This window comes from Mus caroli, chromosome 14 (assembly GCF_900094665.2).
Source record: "Mus caroli chromosome 14, CAROLI_EIJ_v1.1, whole genome shotgun sequence".
Taxonomy (NCBI): Eukaryota; Metazoa; Chordata; class Mammalia; order Rodentia; family Muridae; genus Mus; species Mus caroli.
In genome coordinates this window covers 55,584,450-55,599,224 of record NC_034583.1, presented here as the reverse complement: position 1 = coordinate 55,599,224, position 14,775 = coordinate 55,584,450, and the positions used below count along the sequence as shown (strand labels likewise).

The following is a 14,775-nucleotide window of genomic DNA, read 5'->3' as shown; positions in this document are numbered from 1 at the left end:
TTTCTCCCCTTAGTACCAGTTTGTTTGGGCATCTTTCTGAGCCTGAGTTTCTTCACCTATAAGACTTTGAAAAGGGGTTGGAGCGAAGGTTAAAAATAAAGCATGCAGAGCTAACAGGAGCCTCCTGCTTTGTAATGAAGGCTATTCTTATTTCATCTTCCCCTTAAAAATTCAGTAAAATAATCCATGCAATTAATTAAATTCTTCAGACAGCTTTGTATCTTCCGGAGACAGGCTGTATATAAAGCCACTTGGTTATAAGTATGCAAATGTAAATGTCACTTAAGCTTTTTGTTTATTCATTTATAAGGGTGTCTCTCGACTGAGGTAAGTGAAACCTTATCTGTGTGAGCATGCCAGGGCACCTTTGCTGTATTTGCAGTTTAATAGAGTAGAGGTGACAGCCAAATGCTAGGCACTTGTTGGCTCTTGAGCAACTTCTCTGAGTCACTGGCCTTTTCTTCTTCAGAAGGCCCAAGTCCTCCATGTGTGTGATCCCACTGAGGCTTGGCCTGTGATGGGACACAGCTGCCTGGCAAGCCAAGGAAGCTTCTAGCAGAACCTATGACTAGTTGTAGTACAGATGCCTAGTAAAGTAAAACGGCTGAACACTGACACTGGCGAGCAAGAAACACACGTGTTCCAATTAGGGAAGTCGTATGCACACAAATCCTTAGATAACAATCTGCTTCTTAATCCATACTAGATGAAAATGCTTTTCTGTGTTGATTCTCTCATAGGGTTTTTATTGGTTTTTGGTTTGGATATAGAGCTCGTGTAGCTCAGGCTGGCCTCAAACTCACTGTATAGCTGAGGCCAGCCTTGCACTCTTGCCTCCTGTGATGGTTTGAATAGGTATGTTCCCCGTAGAGTCATGTGGTTGAATGCTTGGCCCATGGGGAGTAGCACTACTAGGAGGTGTGGCCTTGGTGGAGTAAGTGTATCCTGTGAGGACGGGCTTTGGGGGGTCTCTTATGCTCAAGTATGGAATGAGTCTCCTGCTGCCTGTGGATCAAGATGTAGAACTCTCAGCCACCTCTCTAGCACCATGCCTGCCTGGATGCCGCCATGCTTCCTACCATGATGATCAATGACTAAACCTCTGAAATTGTAAGCCAGTCCCAGTTAAATCTTTCCTTTATAAGAGTTGCCTCTGGCACGGTGTCTCTTGACAGTAATAGAAACCCTAACTAAGGTACCGCCACTTCCCAAATCCTGGGGTTACAGACTTGCACCATCATGGTAGTTTTTCCTGTGGTTGTGTGGTTCATTTGATTGTATGCTTGTTGAGATCAGAATTCAACACTAGATATCATTTCTCCATTCCTTGGATGTACTGTATTTATTGTGTTTATTGTATTTATTTATTTATTTGTTTGTTTGTTTTTGAGATAGGGCCTCCTGGCTTGGAGCTCACCAAGTAAGCTAACTAAATTGGCTGGGTAGTAAGCCTCAGAAATCTTCCTGTTTTCTGCCTCTCCAGTGCTTAGGTTATGACTGTTAGGTCCAAAGAGGCACCCCAAAATGACAGTGTTGATGACTGTCCTACAGAAGGACTTCGGCAAGGTAAGCAGTAGGATTGTTACCAGGTCAACAAGCTTAAAGGCAGGTTTCTGTTTACTAGAAAATCAGATCTAATGAAGGTCCCGTTTGCCAGGAACCACCTCTAATCTTTTCCCAAAGTCAACTACCTCAGGCAAAGGCTCCTAGTTCCCAATCAACCCAGGTAACCCAGATAAGACAGCTTGTTGTCACATAACACCTGCTTTTCTTCTGGTTTGTTTGGCTCTCTGCCCGGTGCCAAGACACCCTTGGTTAGTTTGCTTGCCAATAAACCCTTCGTTCTACCCATGGTGTGGTCCAGTTTGTGCTGCACCTTCATCTACAGCGAGTGTGCTGCCACGCCCAGAATTTCTGTGTAGGTTCTGGGTCTAGACTGAGGTCCCAGAAGAATGAGCATGACTGAGCTCTCTTTTTAGCCCACTCACTATGGAAGAAGAGCCAGGGTCCTGCTTCGTGGGAGACTCTTTTCTTCTAGGGTGACATCCTTAGGAGGAATAATCTACTTTCTTGAACCTGCTGTGTTCTGAGATTCTTTGTTGTTGCCCAGGAGAATGTGAATGAACACCGTATCTTGAAGGATATAAATTGTAATTTATTACAATTAGCCTGAGTGTAATTAGGATGTCATTGCAGCACGTGACAGTAAATATGGAGGCTTGCTCGGAAGGAAGTTGATGGAGTCTGAAGGAAAAGCAATGCCTAGTCCTGAAAACAGCACAAATCTCAGAGGTTTGATATGGTGGCCACAGCTTTAATCCCAGGATTTAGGAGGCAGAGGCAGGTGGGTCTCTGAATTCCATGCCAGGGCTACCAAGAGAGACTTTGTAACCAACAAACAAGCTGGGAAACAGCTCAGCCAACACCAGCTAGTTTGTTAAATAAGGTTAAACTTGTATGAAGGAAACTTTAAAGACATTGAGATGCTTCTTTCTTTCAAAATGCTTGCATGAGTATAGTACAACAATTAGGATCATTGAAAGCATTTAAACAGTGTACACAGAACCCTCAAAATGTTTAAAGTGGGGCCAGAGAGGTAAAGGTGCCTGCCACCAAGCTTGGTGTTCTGAGTTGGATTTCTAGGACCACAAGGCAGGGAAGAAACTTTAGTAAGAGGTCCACTACTCTGAATAATAAAAACTCTAAACAATGCCTTTACTTTATTTTTTTAAACTCATTTCCCCTTGGTAGGTAAGTAGAAATTGTGTGTGTGTGTGTGTGTGTGTGTGTGTGTGTGTGTGGTTCTGGGGTACCTAACATTACACAAGCAGTTTCCCTTAACATTACAAATTCTTCCATTACACAGTATTTAGTTATGAAGTTTTTCTTGCATGACCCATGTTCTGTCAACCACAAAACAGAAAAAGCAAGTCACTGTGTATCAAAGGGCAGTAAATTATAAGTACAATTTTTTTGACACATTTTTTTTTCTTTAGTGACCAGGCCCTCTTCAAGCCTGGACGGGACATCTTGGATCTTGGGATGGTTTCAGGCAAGGCCTCGTAGAAAGAACCTGCTTGGCATAATGTCACAGCAAAAGCAAGCCGCAAGTAAACTGTTGAGAACCAGTTGGCCCAGGAGACTTTTACATTATAAGACAAACACCTTAATCTGTTTAACGTTGTGTGTCTGGCAACATTCTATGCAGTACGCTAATCCTAGTCCTTATATTACAGTCCCACATGAACACAAAGTGGTAACTAAACCCACGGAGAAGCTTAGCTTCAAAGCTTCAAATCCCTGTAGGCGCTAATCCTCAGTTCCTTCCTTCGTGTGAGTCTACCCGCCCATTTTGGCAGTGTGTAAATCAAAATCTCATACAGGACCTCTGAAATCACGCATCTGGTCCTAGCCACTAATGATTAAGGCTGGAGATTCAGTTTAGGAATATTCTCTCATAATTTCAGAAGTCAGCCTGGTCCAACTTCACCATTAACTTCATTCACATAAAGCGTTTAACAATGTATTTGTGCCTGCATTGTTTACTTTATGGGCTGTGAGATGCGCTGAAGAATGTATTTATACATTTATACACGTACGCACACTATATATTTATATTTCATGTTGAGTACTTGATCCATTGTGGTGTTGAGAATTGTGCTTTGGTTTCACTTTGGATCGATGTGACTTATCAAGATGGTTCCGATAGAAACAGACAAATTTCCTAGCTGTCCATCTAGCCATCCTGCCTTTCTTCTAGCTCGCTGCCTTTTTATGCACACACATTGATTTCCCTTTTCTACTTTGTGGTTGAGTGAGTACATCGCAACCGGAACCCTGGCTGCGGAGGTGGGGAAACGGCAGCAACTCTGACCTCCCGCGGTGGCGCCCAGCCAGCATCAATTTTGGCCCGCGCGGCTTCACGTACTCTGGGAACTTTGTCCCTCAGAGACAGCCAGGCCTGGAGGTCTGCCCCGCGAGACGGACACGCCGCCCATGCTCTCCGGCTCTAGAAGGGCTCTCCAGCTCCTCTCTAGCTCCATCCCAGTACGGAGGATGGGCGACTCTGCTTCGAAAGTCATCTCCGCAGAGGAAGCCTTGCCGGGACGCACCGAGCCGATCCCCGTAGCAGGTAAGGTGGCACGGCTGCTGAGCATGCGCGTGGAGCCTGCGCACATTGCCCTCCCGGAAGAAGACGTGCGGGACCGCGGGTGGGTCCCAGGTGGGAGTCTACGCGTGCGCAAAGAAGCAGCGAGCCCCCCCCCCACCCCCAGTTCTCCCGCCCCCCCAGCCCGGGAGGGGCGGGAGCTCAGCTGGGCAGTCTCCTGCCTGCGTGCTTCTCTTTGTTTGAGTCTCGCTCTGAAAGACTCTAGCGTTGGGATCGACCCAGCCCATATGCAAGTCTGCAGCTCCGTATTTGGGGATGGTGGAGTCTGGTGGGAGCCCAACCTTAGTCTTCCTTCTCACCTGGGCCTCTAGGAGCGTCTAGCTGTGCCTGTTCACGGAAGCGCTGGAGGCAGACCTAACAACGTTGGGAACTTAGGTTTTGAAGTGTAATATTCGGCCAGAGCTGGTTGCAAGAACCCTCCCCAGTTTGTAGTTATTTCAAGGGCATGCTGGGTTGTCTCCCCCGTTTGCAGAAACTCCATGTGTTATGGATGCAGTCTCTAAGAGGTGTCTGTGCGTGCCCCCCCCCCCCCGTAAACTCCAGGCGCACATGAGAAGATCAGCTGATTACCTGTGTGACTGACCCAGTTTTCTCCTTGCACCACATAGGACCCAGGGGTTGAATTCAGATTGTAGCTCTTGTTGACCTTTTACCTTGTCAGCCCTATTGTAATGCTTCTAGCTCCCACTCTTGAGAGTATTCATCCCTGAAAAGCTCTCACAGTTCCCAGTACAGAATCCAAGTTCATGTGCTTTCCACTTGGAAAGGGATGTGAATATTTTAGAAAGAGTGGGGACAAAGAGACCGATTTATTTGGTAAGTTAGCAAAACCAGAAGAAGGTGGCCAGGTAAACTGTTTTTTTTCAGGCTCCATTTATCTTTAGGCAGAGAGGGTTGAGGAGAGGGGTTTAGGGCAGGAGCTGACAAATTGTAGGCCTCTAGGTATCTTTCTAGTTTGGAGGCCGGCGATCCGTTGAACTGACCTGTAATCACAAGGCTACTGGATACTTCTGTGGACAGTGGAAATATCTTATCTTGATCTCTTCAGACTTGAAAGGGGAGAGGAGAGGCTAGGAGATTTTGCTAAGCCATTAACCTCGTGCTGCTCAGTTCAAACAAACATTCCTCGAGTGCAAAGTAGAAATACAGTTGAATACAACATGGAGTTTTCCACGCTGAATTTCCTTTGAACCATAAATACAGTGAAAGCCACAGACATGTCCCAGGGGTTATCTGCAGCAGAGATGGAGGGAGACTTCTGATAGGTTACACAGCTGCACAGCCTCCAAACTTAATGATTTTTTAAAAGTCAAGTATAAGAGGAGCATGGGCAGGCCATCTTGTGTCCTGTCGCCCAGTCACATGGCAGGCTGGAGGGTCTCTGGTACGGAGGGATCTAAAGTAACTGAGAGAAGGGAAGCTAGAGAAGTTGCTTAGGGTTGCCTTTGGTTCCAGCAACACTGTGCCTCACTACGTCTTTTAAGTTTTGGTGACCATGTTGAATTATGAAAGTCTTTATATTTCCTAGTTGGAAAGTTGTATCCTTCTCTATTGCAGCCTCTGCTCTCCTCATGTCTCTATATCATCTATTGAGTCTTGTTGTTATCTGTACCCCATTCTCTCAAGAGCCCTGTGGCCAGTGGAGCCCCCTCTTAGGTGACAAGGCCCATCTGTTTAGAATTGCTTTGCCTAGTCCCAGCCATGCACTGTCATCAGATGCTTTCGGAGCTACACCTGTCATCTCAGCTTCAGACTTTCCCTCTTTGTATTCTCTAAGATGGCTGTACCCTTTTATCAGCTACAGCCTGGTGGCAGATTTACATTCTGCAAGAAGACAAGATTCAAACCTTCAAGGCTTTTTAATGTTTCTTTCCTCTGGGCCACCTCGAATGGATGGAAACATGAGCAGGCTTGCGTGACTGGTTCCTGCTTACATGGTAGCACACAGTTGGGCTGGTAGAAGCACTATGTTCTAGAGTTTCTGATATAACCACTCTTCCCATGTTATATGTAAGAATGCATGCATATATGTTGCTTTTGATATAGTTTTAATGTACATCCCAGGTTGGTTTTGAACTCACTGTGTAACACATCCTGGCTTTGAGTAGTTTTTGCTGTGGTCTCCTGAATGCCAGGATTACCAGCATATAATTCCACCCGTGTTCTCTTCAGTTAAGAGCAAAAAAAAAGAATTGAGTATGGGAAGTAATTGTAGTGTGAGGAAGGCCTTTGCATCCACAGCTAGAAAATCAAGAGACTGGTAACTAGATTAATTAAAAGTCTGTGTGGGGCCAGAGAGATGGCTCAGTAATTAAGAGCACTTGCTGTTCTTCCAGTGAACCTGAGTTAAGTTCCCAGCACTTACATGGTGACTCACTTAAAACTTCAGTTCCAAGGGATCTGACACCTTCTTCTGGCATCTGGGGGCACTGCATGTACACAGTGCACAGACTTACATATAGATAAAACACTCATACACATTAAAATAATTACAAAAAAACCCACAAGCAAAGTTAGAAAACAGCCTAGGGCACAGCAGCATGTACCAAAAGGCAAGGACTAGTTTCCCCGTTAGATTAGAAGCTTCTAGAATTTTGTAAGAAAAGTGCTGCAGAGAGTACAAATCAGGCAGGGGTTTTGAACACTTTGTCCCCAAAGAAAGTATAGTTGATTTTTAAACATATAAAAATGTTCAAGTTCACTCAGTGAGGAAATGCAAATACCAGTTTTCCTTTTTCAGACTGGCAAAAATCCAGAAACAATGATCCATTCTGTCGGGGAAGAGAGAGAGAGAGAGAAGGAGAGAGAGAGAGAGAGAGAGAGAGAGAGAGAGAGAGGCAGGCATGCACTCTTGTGTGTTGTTAGATGGTGTCAGCCGGCTCCACTCTTATGGAAGGGAATTTGGCTGCATCTACCAAAAATTTAAATGCACATTTACCTTCGAACTCAGGAATTCACTTTCTGGGAATTTGCCTTCCAGATTTGCGCACACACACGCCAAATGAGGACTGCACCAGGCTGTTGGCTGGAGCTTCATCTGCAGCAGGGAGATTGGAAGCGTCACAGGTGCCCATCAACAGGGACTAGTTAAATGAGTGATGGGTCAGCCTCAAGGGTGCAGCACGCAGGCAGAAAAGATGGGGCATCTCTAGGGACAGAGAGATTGCCAGGACGCAGGAGCGCAAAGGCCAGGTCAGGTTAGTGTACTGCCTCCTGCGTGGACAAGGCGCAAGCTAACAGTCTGTACGCCTGAGGAAGCTTGGGAGGGGGAGCCAAGAAAGGAAAGGCTGGATTTGGGCTGTGCCATGAGATGCGGATGGTTGGTTGTTTCGGCTTTACACTTTGTGTTGTTTTAAACAACTTGCTTTGTCTAATGTGGCTTTGTTGTTGAATTAAACAGCTACTTTGAAAATGGTCTCTGCTGTTTTTAGCCAACCAGCCACCTTTCTGTCATCCTTTGTCATACTTCAACTTGAAAAAAAAAATTGCTCTCTTTTTCTTGTCAAGTATATATATTCCCCCAACTTGCTTTTGTAATCAAAATCTACATTTTGGCGTGATTTAAAAAAAAAACCTCTAAATTTAGAGGGTGAAATTGGAATAAGTTAATCCAAGTCATTTTACATTTCATAAATATTCATTTTTATTGAAGCGTCGATTGTGGTGGCATGATTTATACAAAGGAAGGACCTTTGGGGACGGATTCCTTCCACTGTGGTGTAGAAGGCATTATGTGTTTCTTTTATGTGACTGGTGTACATAGATTTTTTAAAAAGAAAACGATAGGAAGCTGTTCTTCTTTTAAAAAAAAATTCCCTAGTGTGTGATTAATTTCTAAATTGTAGGACGCAGAACTGTTATTTTTCTTCTCGCATCCTGCCCAGAGCTCTTAGATTGTTTTACGCTCTCTTCCAGAACCTTCTGTTTCCCTGCCGCCCCCGCTGGGGAAAGGCATTTCCCACCTCCCACCTTCTGATCTTTACCTCCCTCCCCTGCCTCTTTTCCCACCAGGCCCCCACGGAGCCCATCTTCTGCCTGACAGGATTCAGTGTTCCGCCTCTGCGGTCGCCCACGTGATCATATCCTTGTGGATTTCCACTCTGATCTTTTGATTTATTTCTTCATTAAATGCTTGCATAGGTAAAGTGTTGTATTTCCCACTCTTCCTTGTTTTACTCTTTCTTCAAAATTTGCCTGGCTTGAATTCCGTTCCTCCTGTAAACCAGCCCCTCCTCCCAAGGGCAGAAGTGACGGCTTTCATCTCCACTGGACAGACCCTTGTGAGCTACTTCAGACTCTTTCCCATCGACTCTCTCATTGCTACTTAGATGTTTGCCTCCCAGTTACCAAATCTGTGCCTTATCTTCCTATGCAGTAATGAGCTCCTGGAGAGAGAGGCTGTGTGCCACTCCTGGAGGGAGCCCTTTGCTCCCTGCTCAGGTCTGTATACATTATAAAGGAGGGTGCCCACACCAGACACACAGTAATACAGACTTACAGACACTGGGCAGAGAATGGTTAATGTCTGAAAACAAATTCAGAAAAGATGGCCTTTCCGTGTGTCCATCATGTGAGCACTGGGTTGTAAAGATGCCAGTGCAGCCAGTTCTTTGTCTTGTCTGTTTTCTAAGTTGTTGCTCCAGCGCTGGTGGTGGGTCTAAGCCAGTTTCTTTACACGTACTTATGGTAAGCTTTACTTTGGTCAGGATGAAGGGTAGGTTACCCCATTCCTGAACCCTGAGCAGAGATTTTCTAGGTTCCTACAGCAGGTGTGTGTGTGTGTGTGTGTGTGTGTGTGTGTGTGTGTGTGTATGTGTGTGCTCAGCACTATCAGAGGGGCCTGGAGCTGCATCTCTGCTTGGGGTGGGGCAAGGGGAAATCATGGGAGGACAACTCTATCGATCTCTGGGAATCTGGATGGGTGAAGAGGTGGTAGGCTAGGCACAGGGTTTGAGGAGGGACCAAGCTTAGCAAGCACAGAGAGGAGGAGGCCTTTTTTGCTGAGGTGTTCTCTGTTCTTGCCTCTCCACTGGTCCCAGGGGCTTCCAGTACATGATTGGCCAGTTTCCCTTGAAAAGCTTCTCTCTGGCCCTGCCACCCTGAGCTAACTAAAACATCCGATGATAGCTGGAACACTGAATTCTGCAGGAGGTGGTCCTGGGGTGCCAGTATGTGGTGAGGGTGGGGAGGGGTGTTATAAATCTCTTCAAAGATGCTCTTCCTGCTTTCTTCCTCATAAGTTCCTTCTGGGTCAGAGACTCACTATAGACAGTGTGTGTGATTTGTAGCACTAGACAGCAAACTGCTTAGTGGCAGGGGTTGTCTAACTGCTTGGGCCTGGGACCACAATTATTTGTTGGATAGAATGCTGTGTGTGAGGGGTCACTGGGAACAGTGTGAGGTATAATAAGCATATACATGAGATTTGTTGTGACTAGCAGGTAGTCAAGAAATGGCACAGTGGGTAAGGTGCTCGCTATACAAGCGTGAGGACATGAGTTCAGATCCCCAGCACCGGTATGAAAAGCTGGATGTGGCTTTGCACACATATAATCCCAGCACTTGAGAAGTGGATACAAGAGGATCCTGAGAGCTTGAAGGCCAGCAGGGTAGCCAATCCATGAACTCCATGTTTAGTGAAATATTCTGTCCCCCAAACAAGATGGAGATCATAGAGGAATCCATCTGATGTTGATATTGTCCTCTGTCCCCCACATGCACACACCTGCAGCTGCATACTCATGTCCTCTGTCCCCACATGCACATGCACACACCTGCAGCTGCACCTTCACATAAATGCTATGCTTGCACACTCATGTCCTCTGTCCCCCACATGCACATGCCTGTAGCTAGACCTGCACATACATGTTATGCTTGTACACTCACACCTGCCACAGTACACAATGTTGAAAACTGGACTGAAAAATGTCTGGACAGACAGGGTGTCAAGTTGCTGAGCTCTGGTACTGGATTTTATATCACATCTGAAAACATTACTGGGTACATGGAATTTCTGCAGCTAGAGGGGAAATATCCCCAGTAGAAATGGACCATACCACTTTCCCTGTGACACAATGACATTTATTGGCATCCATATCCCCTTCCCTAGCTCAGGGAATTAGCCTAGGATTGGCTTCATGGGGCAGGCTCTTCCATGCTGATTTAGAGGTTGAACACTGTGGGATTCTCAGTGAGCACAAGGGTGTCAACATACTGCAGTTCGTTCTTGTTGTATGTTCATCTCCTTGTCCTGTTTCAATATAAATGGTGGTAGGAGGCTGGGAGTGTGGCTACATCGCCCTTCCCTGTCCTCTGCTTTTTCCCTGATGCCTGACTGCTTCCTGGCATCAGTCATCCTCACCTTTGGTGGCTCCGGAAGTCTACATGGCATCATGTGAACACTGCTTTTCCATTTCCCAACACTCACAGGATGTGCTGGTCTTGCTACAACAGGATGTGTGGGTGCTGCTGTGACTCCACACTCAGCAATAGAACCTACTTTCCCTTTCACAGGAGGGGCTGTGTGTGTCTAGCATCTCCATCTCTCTTACTGGCCCTTCTGGTGTTTCTCTTTGTGGAGAAGAATAGCCTTTCTGTCCCATGTTTTGCATTCAGTCCTAGATAGACTTTTCCCTGTGGGACCATCGAGCCAACTCTGGTTGTCCCTCACCTCAGACTGTGCTCCCCACCCCCAATGGAGTGTCCCAGTGCTGCCCTAAGGCCTGACACCCGCCCAGTGACAGTGTGGGGTAAATGAAGTCAAAATTCCCACATCCTGCCTCCCTGAGCAGCTTAGCCCTGTGGTGGAAGTGGCCATGGGACCCCCATTAACCCTACAAATGAGGACATTGGTTATTCTTTAGCCCACTGGAGGGGGGGGAGGAAGGGATGTCTAGAGAGATGATACTCAAAGGGAAGCCTCATGGAAATAAAATGTTTGAGGGAATTCACAGCCAGAGAAATGAAGCCCAATTGAAGACTCTTCAATGTACTGAGAAGAAACCGGGTTAGTGTTTGTGGAGTGGCACTTCCTGCTTGGCCAGTGTACCCCCTATCCTCCCTCCCCCCGTAAAAATACCAACCAACCAGTCAACACAACAACAACAACAACAACAACACTTGCATGGCCTTCTCTCTCCCAAAGAAGTGTTTCATACTTAGCCATGGGACTTAGCAGCCAGCCTTGTGTTCCATGTGGGTGCAGCTCACATTCACTCCTGAACACTGAGATGTGTGCACCAGTATGAGTAGGGCTGCCTGGCTCCTGCACTCACTTGGGACTGTGGGTTACCAGCCATGGGCAGTAAGGCAAGGTGGACTTCAGGTACAGATACAGGCTGTACAGGACCTAGGACCACCCCATGCAGACGGCTGCAGATTCCACAAGGGGAAGCTTTGTTCAGGGACAGCTGGCTGAATGGAAAAGTGGTGGGGTAGACTCCATTACAGACAAAAGGAAACATGAAGATCTCATCTTCCTCCCCTCCCTTTTCTTCCTTCTTCTCTCCCTCCTCTTCTTTCTCCTCCTCTAGCTTTGTGGCCCTTCTAGGAAGCTACATGGATTTGCTTCAGTATCTGGCAGAAAAGGATGCCATTGTTCACTGTTTTCAGAAGATTATGAATCGTCATTTATAGATTAACTTCAGTGACATGTCTTTGGTGCAGTACTGAGCATTCCTTACTGGGTAATTGTCCTAGCTTGGGAATGTATTCTAAGTTATTGGTTCTTTGTCATATAGGTGGCTTTTGCATGTGTTTTCTTCTATCAGGCATGCTCAACCTGTGAGCCACTTGCATCCCAGGGTGCTGGGAATGCAGTTTGATGTGTGTAGATGATGTCACACTGCCATGTGAGAAGGTTGGCATTCTAGGAGACTATAACGTGCCTTGATTTCTTTCTATTAAGGCCATTTGCAGCAGGACTTGTGGTTTTGATGAGTTCCGGTTTGGTGTATGCTTTTGGTGTCAATCCTAAGAACTCTGCCTTGCCTCGACCCCAAAGATCTTCCATGAATCACTTCTAAACTTTTTCTAGTTTCATGTTTGTATTTAAGGCATGATGCATTCTGACGTGATTTTGTTTCAGGCTAGGGTTGAGGTTGGGGCTTATGTTGTTAAGCAGAACAGTGCAAACTTGCTGTCAACCTCAGGTGAAGACCCCAGTTTCTTGGGAGGCAGGAAAGATCACCACCATGCCCACCACTAGCAAAAACACATCTGAACACTGCCTATTACGAATTAGTATCAGACTTACCAAGTAAAACACAACAGTTAATCTATAGGTAGGATAATACCCTGTTCTATGGAGCAGAGACATAGCAAGGTCAGTTTCAGGAGCATATAGATGTCTCCATAGCCAGTCTGTCTTCCCTGGCTTCCCCAACAGGGCAGTTTGCTTATGAACTTCATTTTCATGCTGCAGTGAAAAGGCTGTGTCCCTTTCTGGTGGGTGACAGATAGTAGGGTTGGCCAGGTGTCATGGGACACACTTACTCAAGCAAAACAAAAGAGTACATGCTGAGCTTAGATTATGGGAAGCTGTAGCAGATCCTGGCACAGCCTGTGTAGGCAGAAGAATTTCAGGCCCAGGTCTGTCCTTAAGGAGCACGGTGGGGAGACTGGCTGGGTGCAGAACACTTCCTTTCTTAACAGTTTTGTTTGATCCGTGAATATTCAAGTGTATATCAGTATTTGTTGAATACATCTCTGTTGATTTGATTTTGTATTTGTTTCAAAATTATATATATAGGAAGCACATGCTAGCATGCTGGAGGCAGGAGCAGGAGGATTGCAAGTTCAAGGCCAGTCTAGGCTAGCTACATAGTGAGTTCAGGTCAGCCTGGGCCACATAACTAGATTCTGTTTAAAAAAATAACTGTCACAAGCCACATGGCCATAGTGTGAGAATCTGTTTGTTGGTTTTTATTCCTCTGCAGTGCTCTGTGTGTCCCTGTCAGTGCCAACTGTCTCTGTTAATGTAACTATAGATGGCTTTAATGCAGGGTAGAATGGTTCTTTCTACTTTATTATAATTTGTTTAATATAAGGGTGCTTTCTGTATAAAATTTAGAGTAATCTTGCCCATGCCTACAGAAAATCTGTGCTAGGAATTTCATTAAAACTAGAAATCAATTAGGAGAGAATTGATAACTACATCGGGTCCTCCAGTCTAGGGCCACAGCTTGTCTCATGTTTATTCAAGTTTGGCTTGGTTTTCAGTTTTTGTGATTTCCAGTGCATAGAACTCAATGTGTTTGTTAAGTTCAAACTTAAATTTTGCATACTCTTTGAAGTGTCTTTAATTTTGGTCTTCATGTATTCATGTTAGCGTATATGCTGCACATGAGTTTTTGGATGCTGAGTTGGAGGACACTGGACCTCTCTGGCCTCCCATATTAGCTCTAGTATTTTTTAACAAATTATTTTTACAGACTTCTTGGTATTTTCTACACAGATAACATGTCATCTGGAAATACGGTTTTTAATCTGTGTACCCTTTGTTTCTTTTTCTTGCATTATTGCAATGATGAAACTTCCAATACTGTCTCTTTCCCCAGTCTTAGGCACCAAGAGGTCAAATCCTCTCTTAGGTGCCATTAAGCATGCTGTGGCTCCAGCTTTTTGCAGTACTGATTTGCAGTCATTCCATTCTCCCACTATCCTCTTGGGAGTCTTTCCTATATGTGTCTTCTACCATCTTTTTATTAGGCGAGCTATATTGAACCACATGCATGCTTGATTTTGTTTGTTTTGTTGTTGTTGTCTATCTGTTTCTGAAATCTAATGACAGAAACGAGTAGCTTTTGACTCTAAAAACCTTAGCTAGCTTTTGACTCTAAAAGCCTTAGCTAGCTTTTGACTCTAAAAACCTGAGCTGGGACGTTTATCCTTTAGGCTTCTGCAGAAAAGGACTTTTGAAGACCTTTACAGTTTCAGAAACTCATTCTGTTTCTCCCCTGTCTTTGTGGTCAGTTATTTCCTCACTTGGTGTTAGATAGTTCCTTCTGCATGAGTATGTTACTTTGCTAAGACCTAGAACCCAAGTCATTGGCAGGCTGTAGCCTCCAAGGGAAGTAGGGAGATGGATGGAAGTGCAGCCGCCTCCCAAGGCACCCCCCCCCATTTCTACTGCATGTTGGGTAGTTACCACATAAAAACTCTTATTAACACTGTACCTGACTGTTACCCTAGACAAGTCACTGTGCCCAGCTCACTGTCTGTCTGCGTTGCTGTCTTTCAGAGTGCTTGAAGATGGAAAAGACACATTACTCTGGTGACCGGAAAGGGGTCCAGTGGCCCAGAGTTCTATAGGCATGGATTTGTTAAATCTTGGTTGTTTTCCCCCTCTTTAAGGGAATGTCAGTCAGTTCAGCTTTGATGAGTTTCTTGCTTTGCCTGAAGACTGGGAGCCAGATGCACTGATCCAAAGTTAGGAAATGAGTGAGCATGCTCAGTCACCGGAATAGGAAGCATTGCAGTTTGGGCTTCTTGAATGCTCCTTGGCAGAGATGCTCAGTCTGGCATCTCCACACACATGTCATTGCATCTTGTTGGTCTGTTCTCCACACCTGGTTCCATGACACCCTTTCCTCACTCCAGGCTCCTCC

At 45.5% G+C, this 14,775-nt stretch overlaps 1 protein-coding gene across 1 annotated transcript in view; it reads left to right on the top strand.

Moving 5' to 3' along the window:
- The first annotated feature begins 3,806 nt into the window (after positions 1–3,806).
- The window catches only part of Msra (methionine sulfoxide reductase A), a 324,774-nt gene continuing 313,805 nt past the window's right edge, over positions 3,807–14,775 (top strand). Inside the window, exon 1 of the mRNA XM_021182154.2 lies at positions 3,807–4,132. Coding sequence (XP_021037813.1) covers positions 3,997–4,132 — 136 coding nt within the window. The 5' untranslated portion in view covers positions 3,807–3,996. The remainder of the gene's footprint in view (positions 4,133–14,775) is intronic.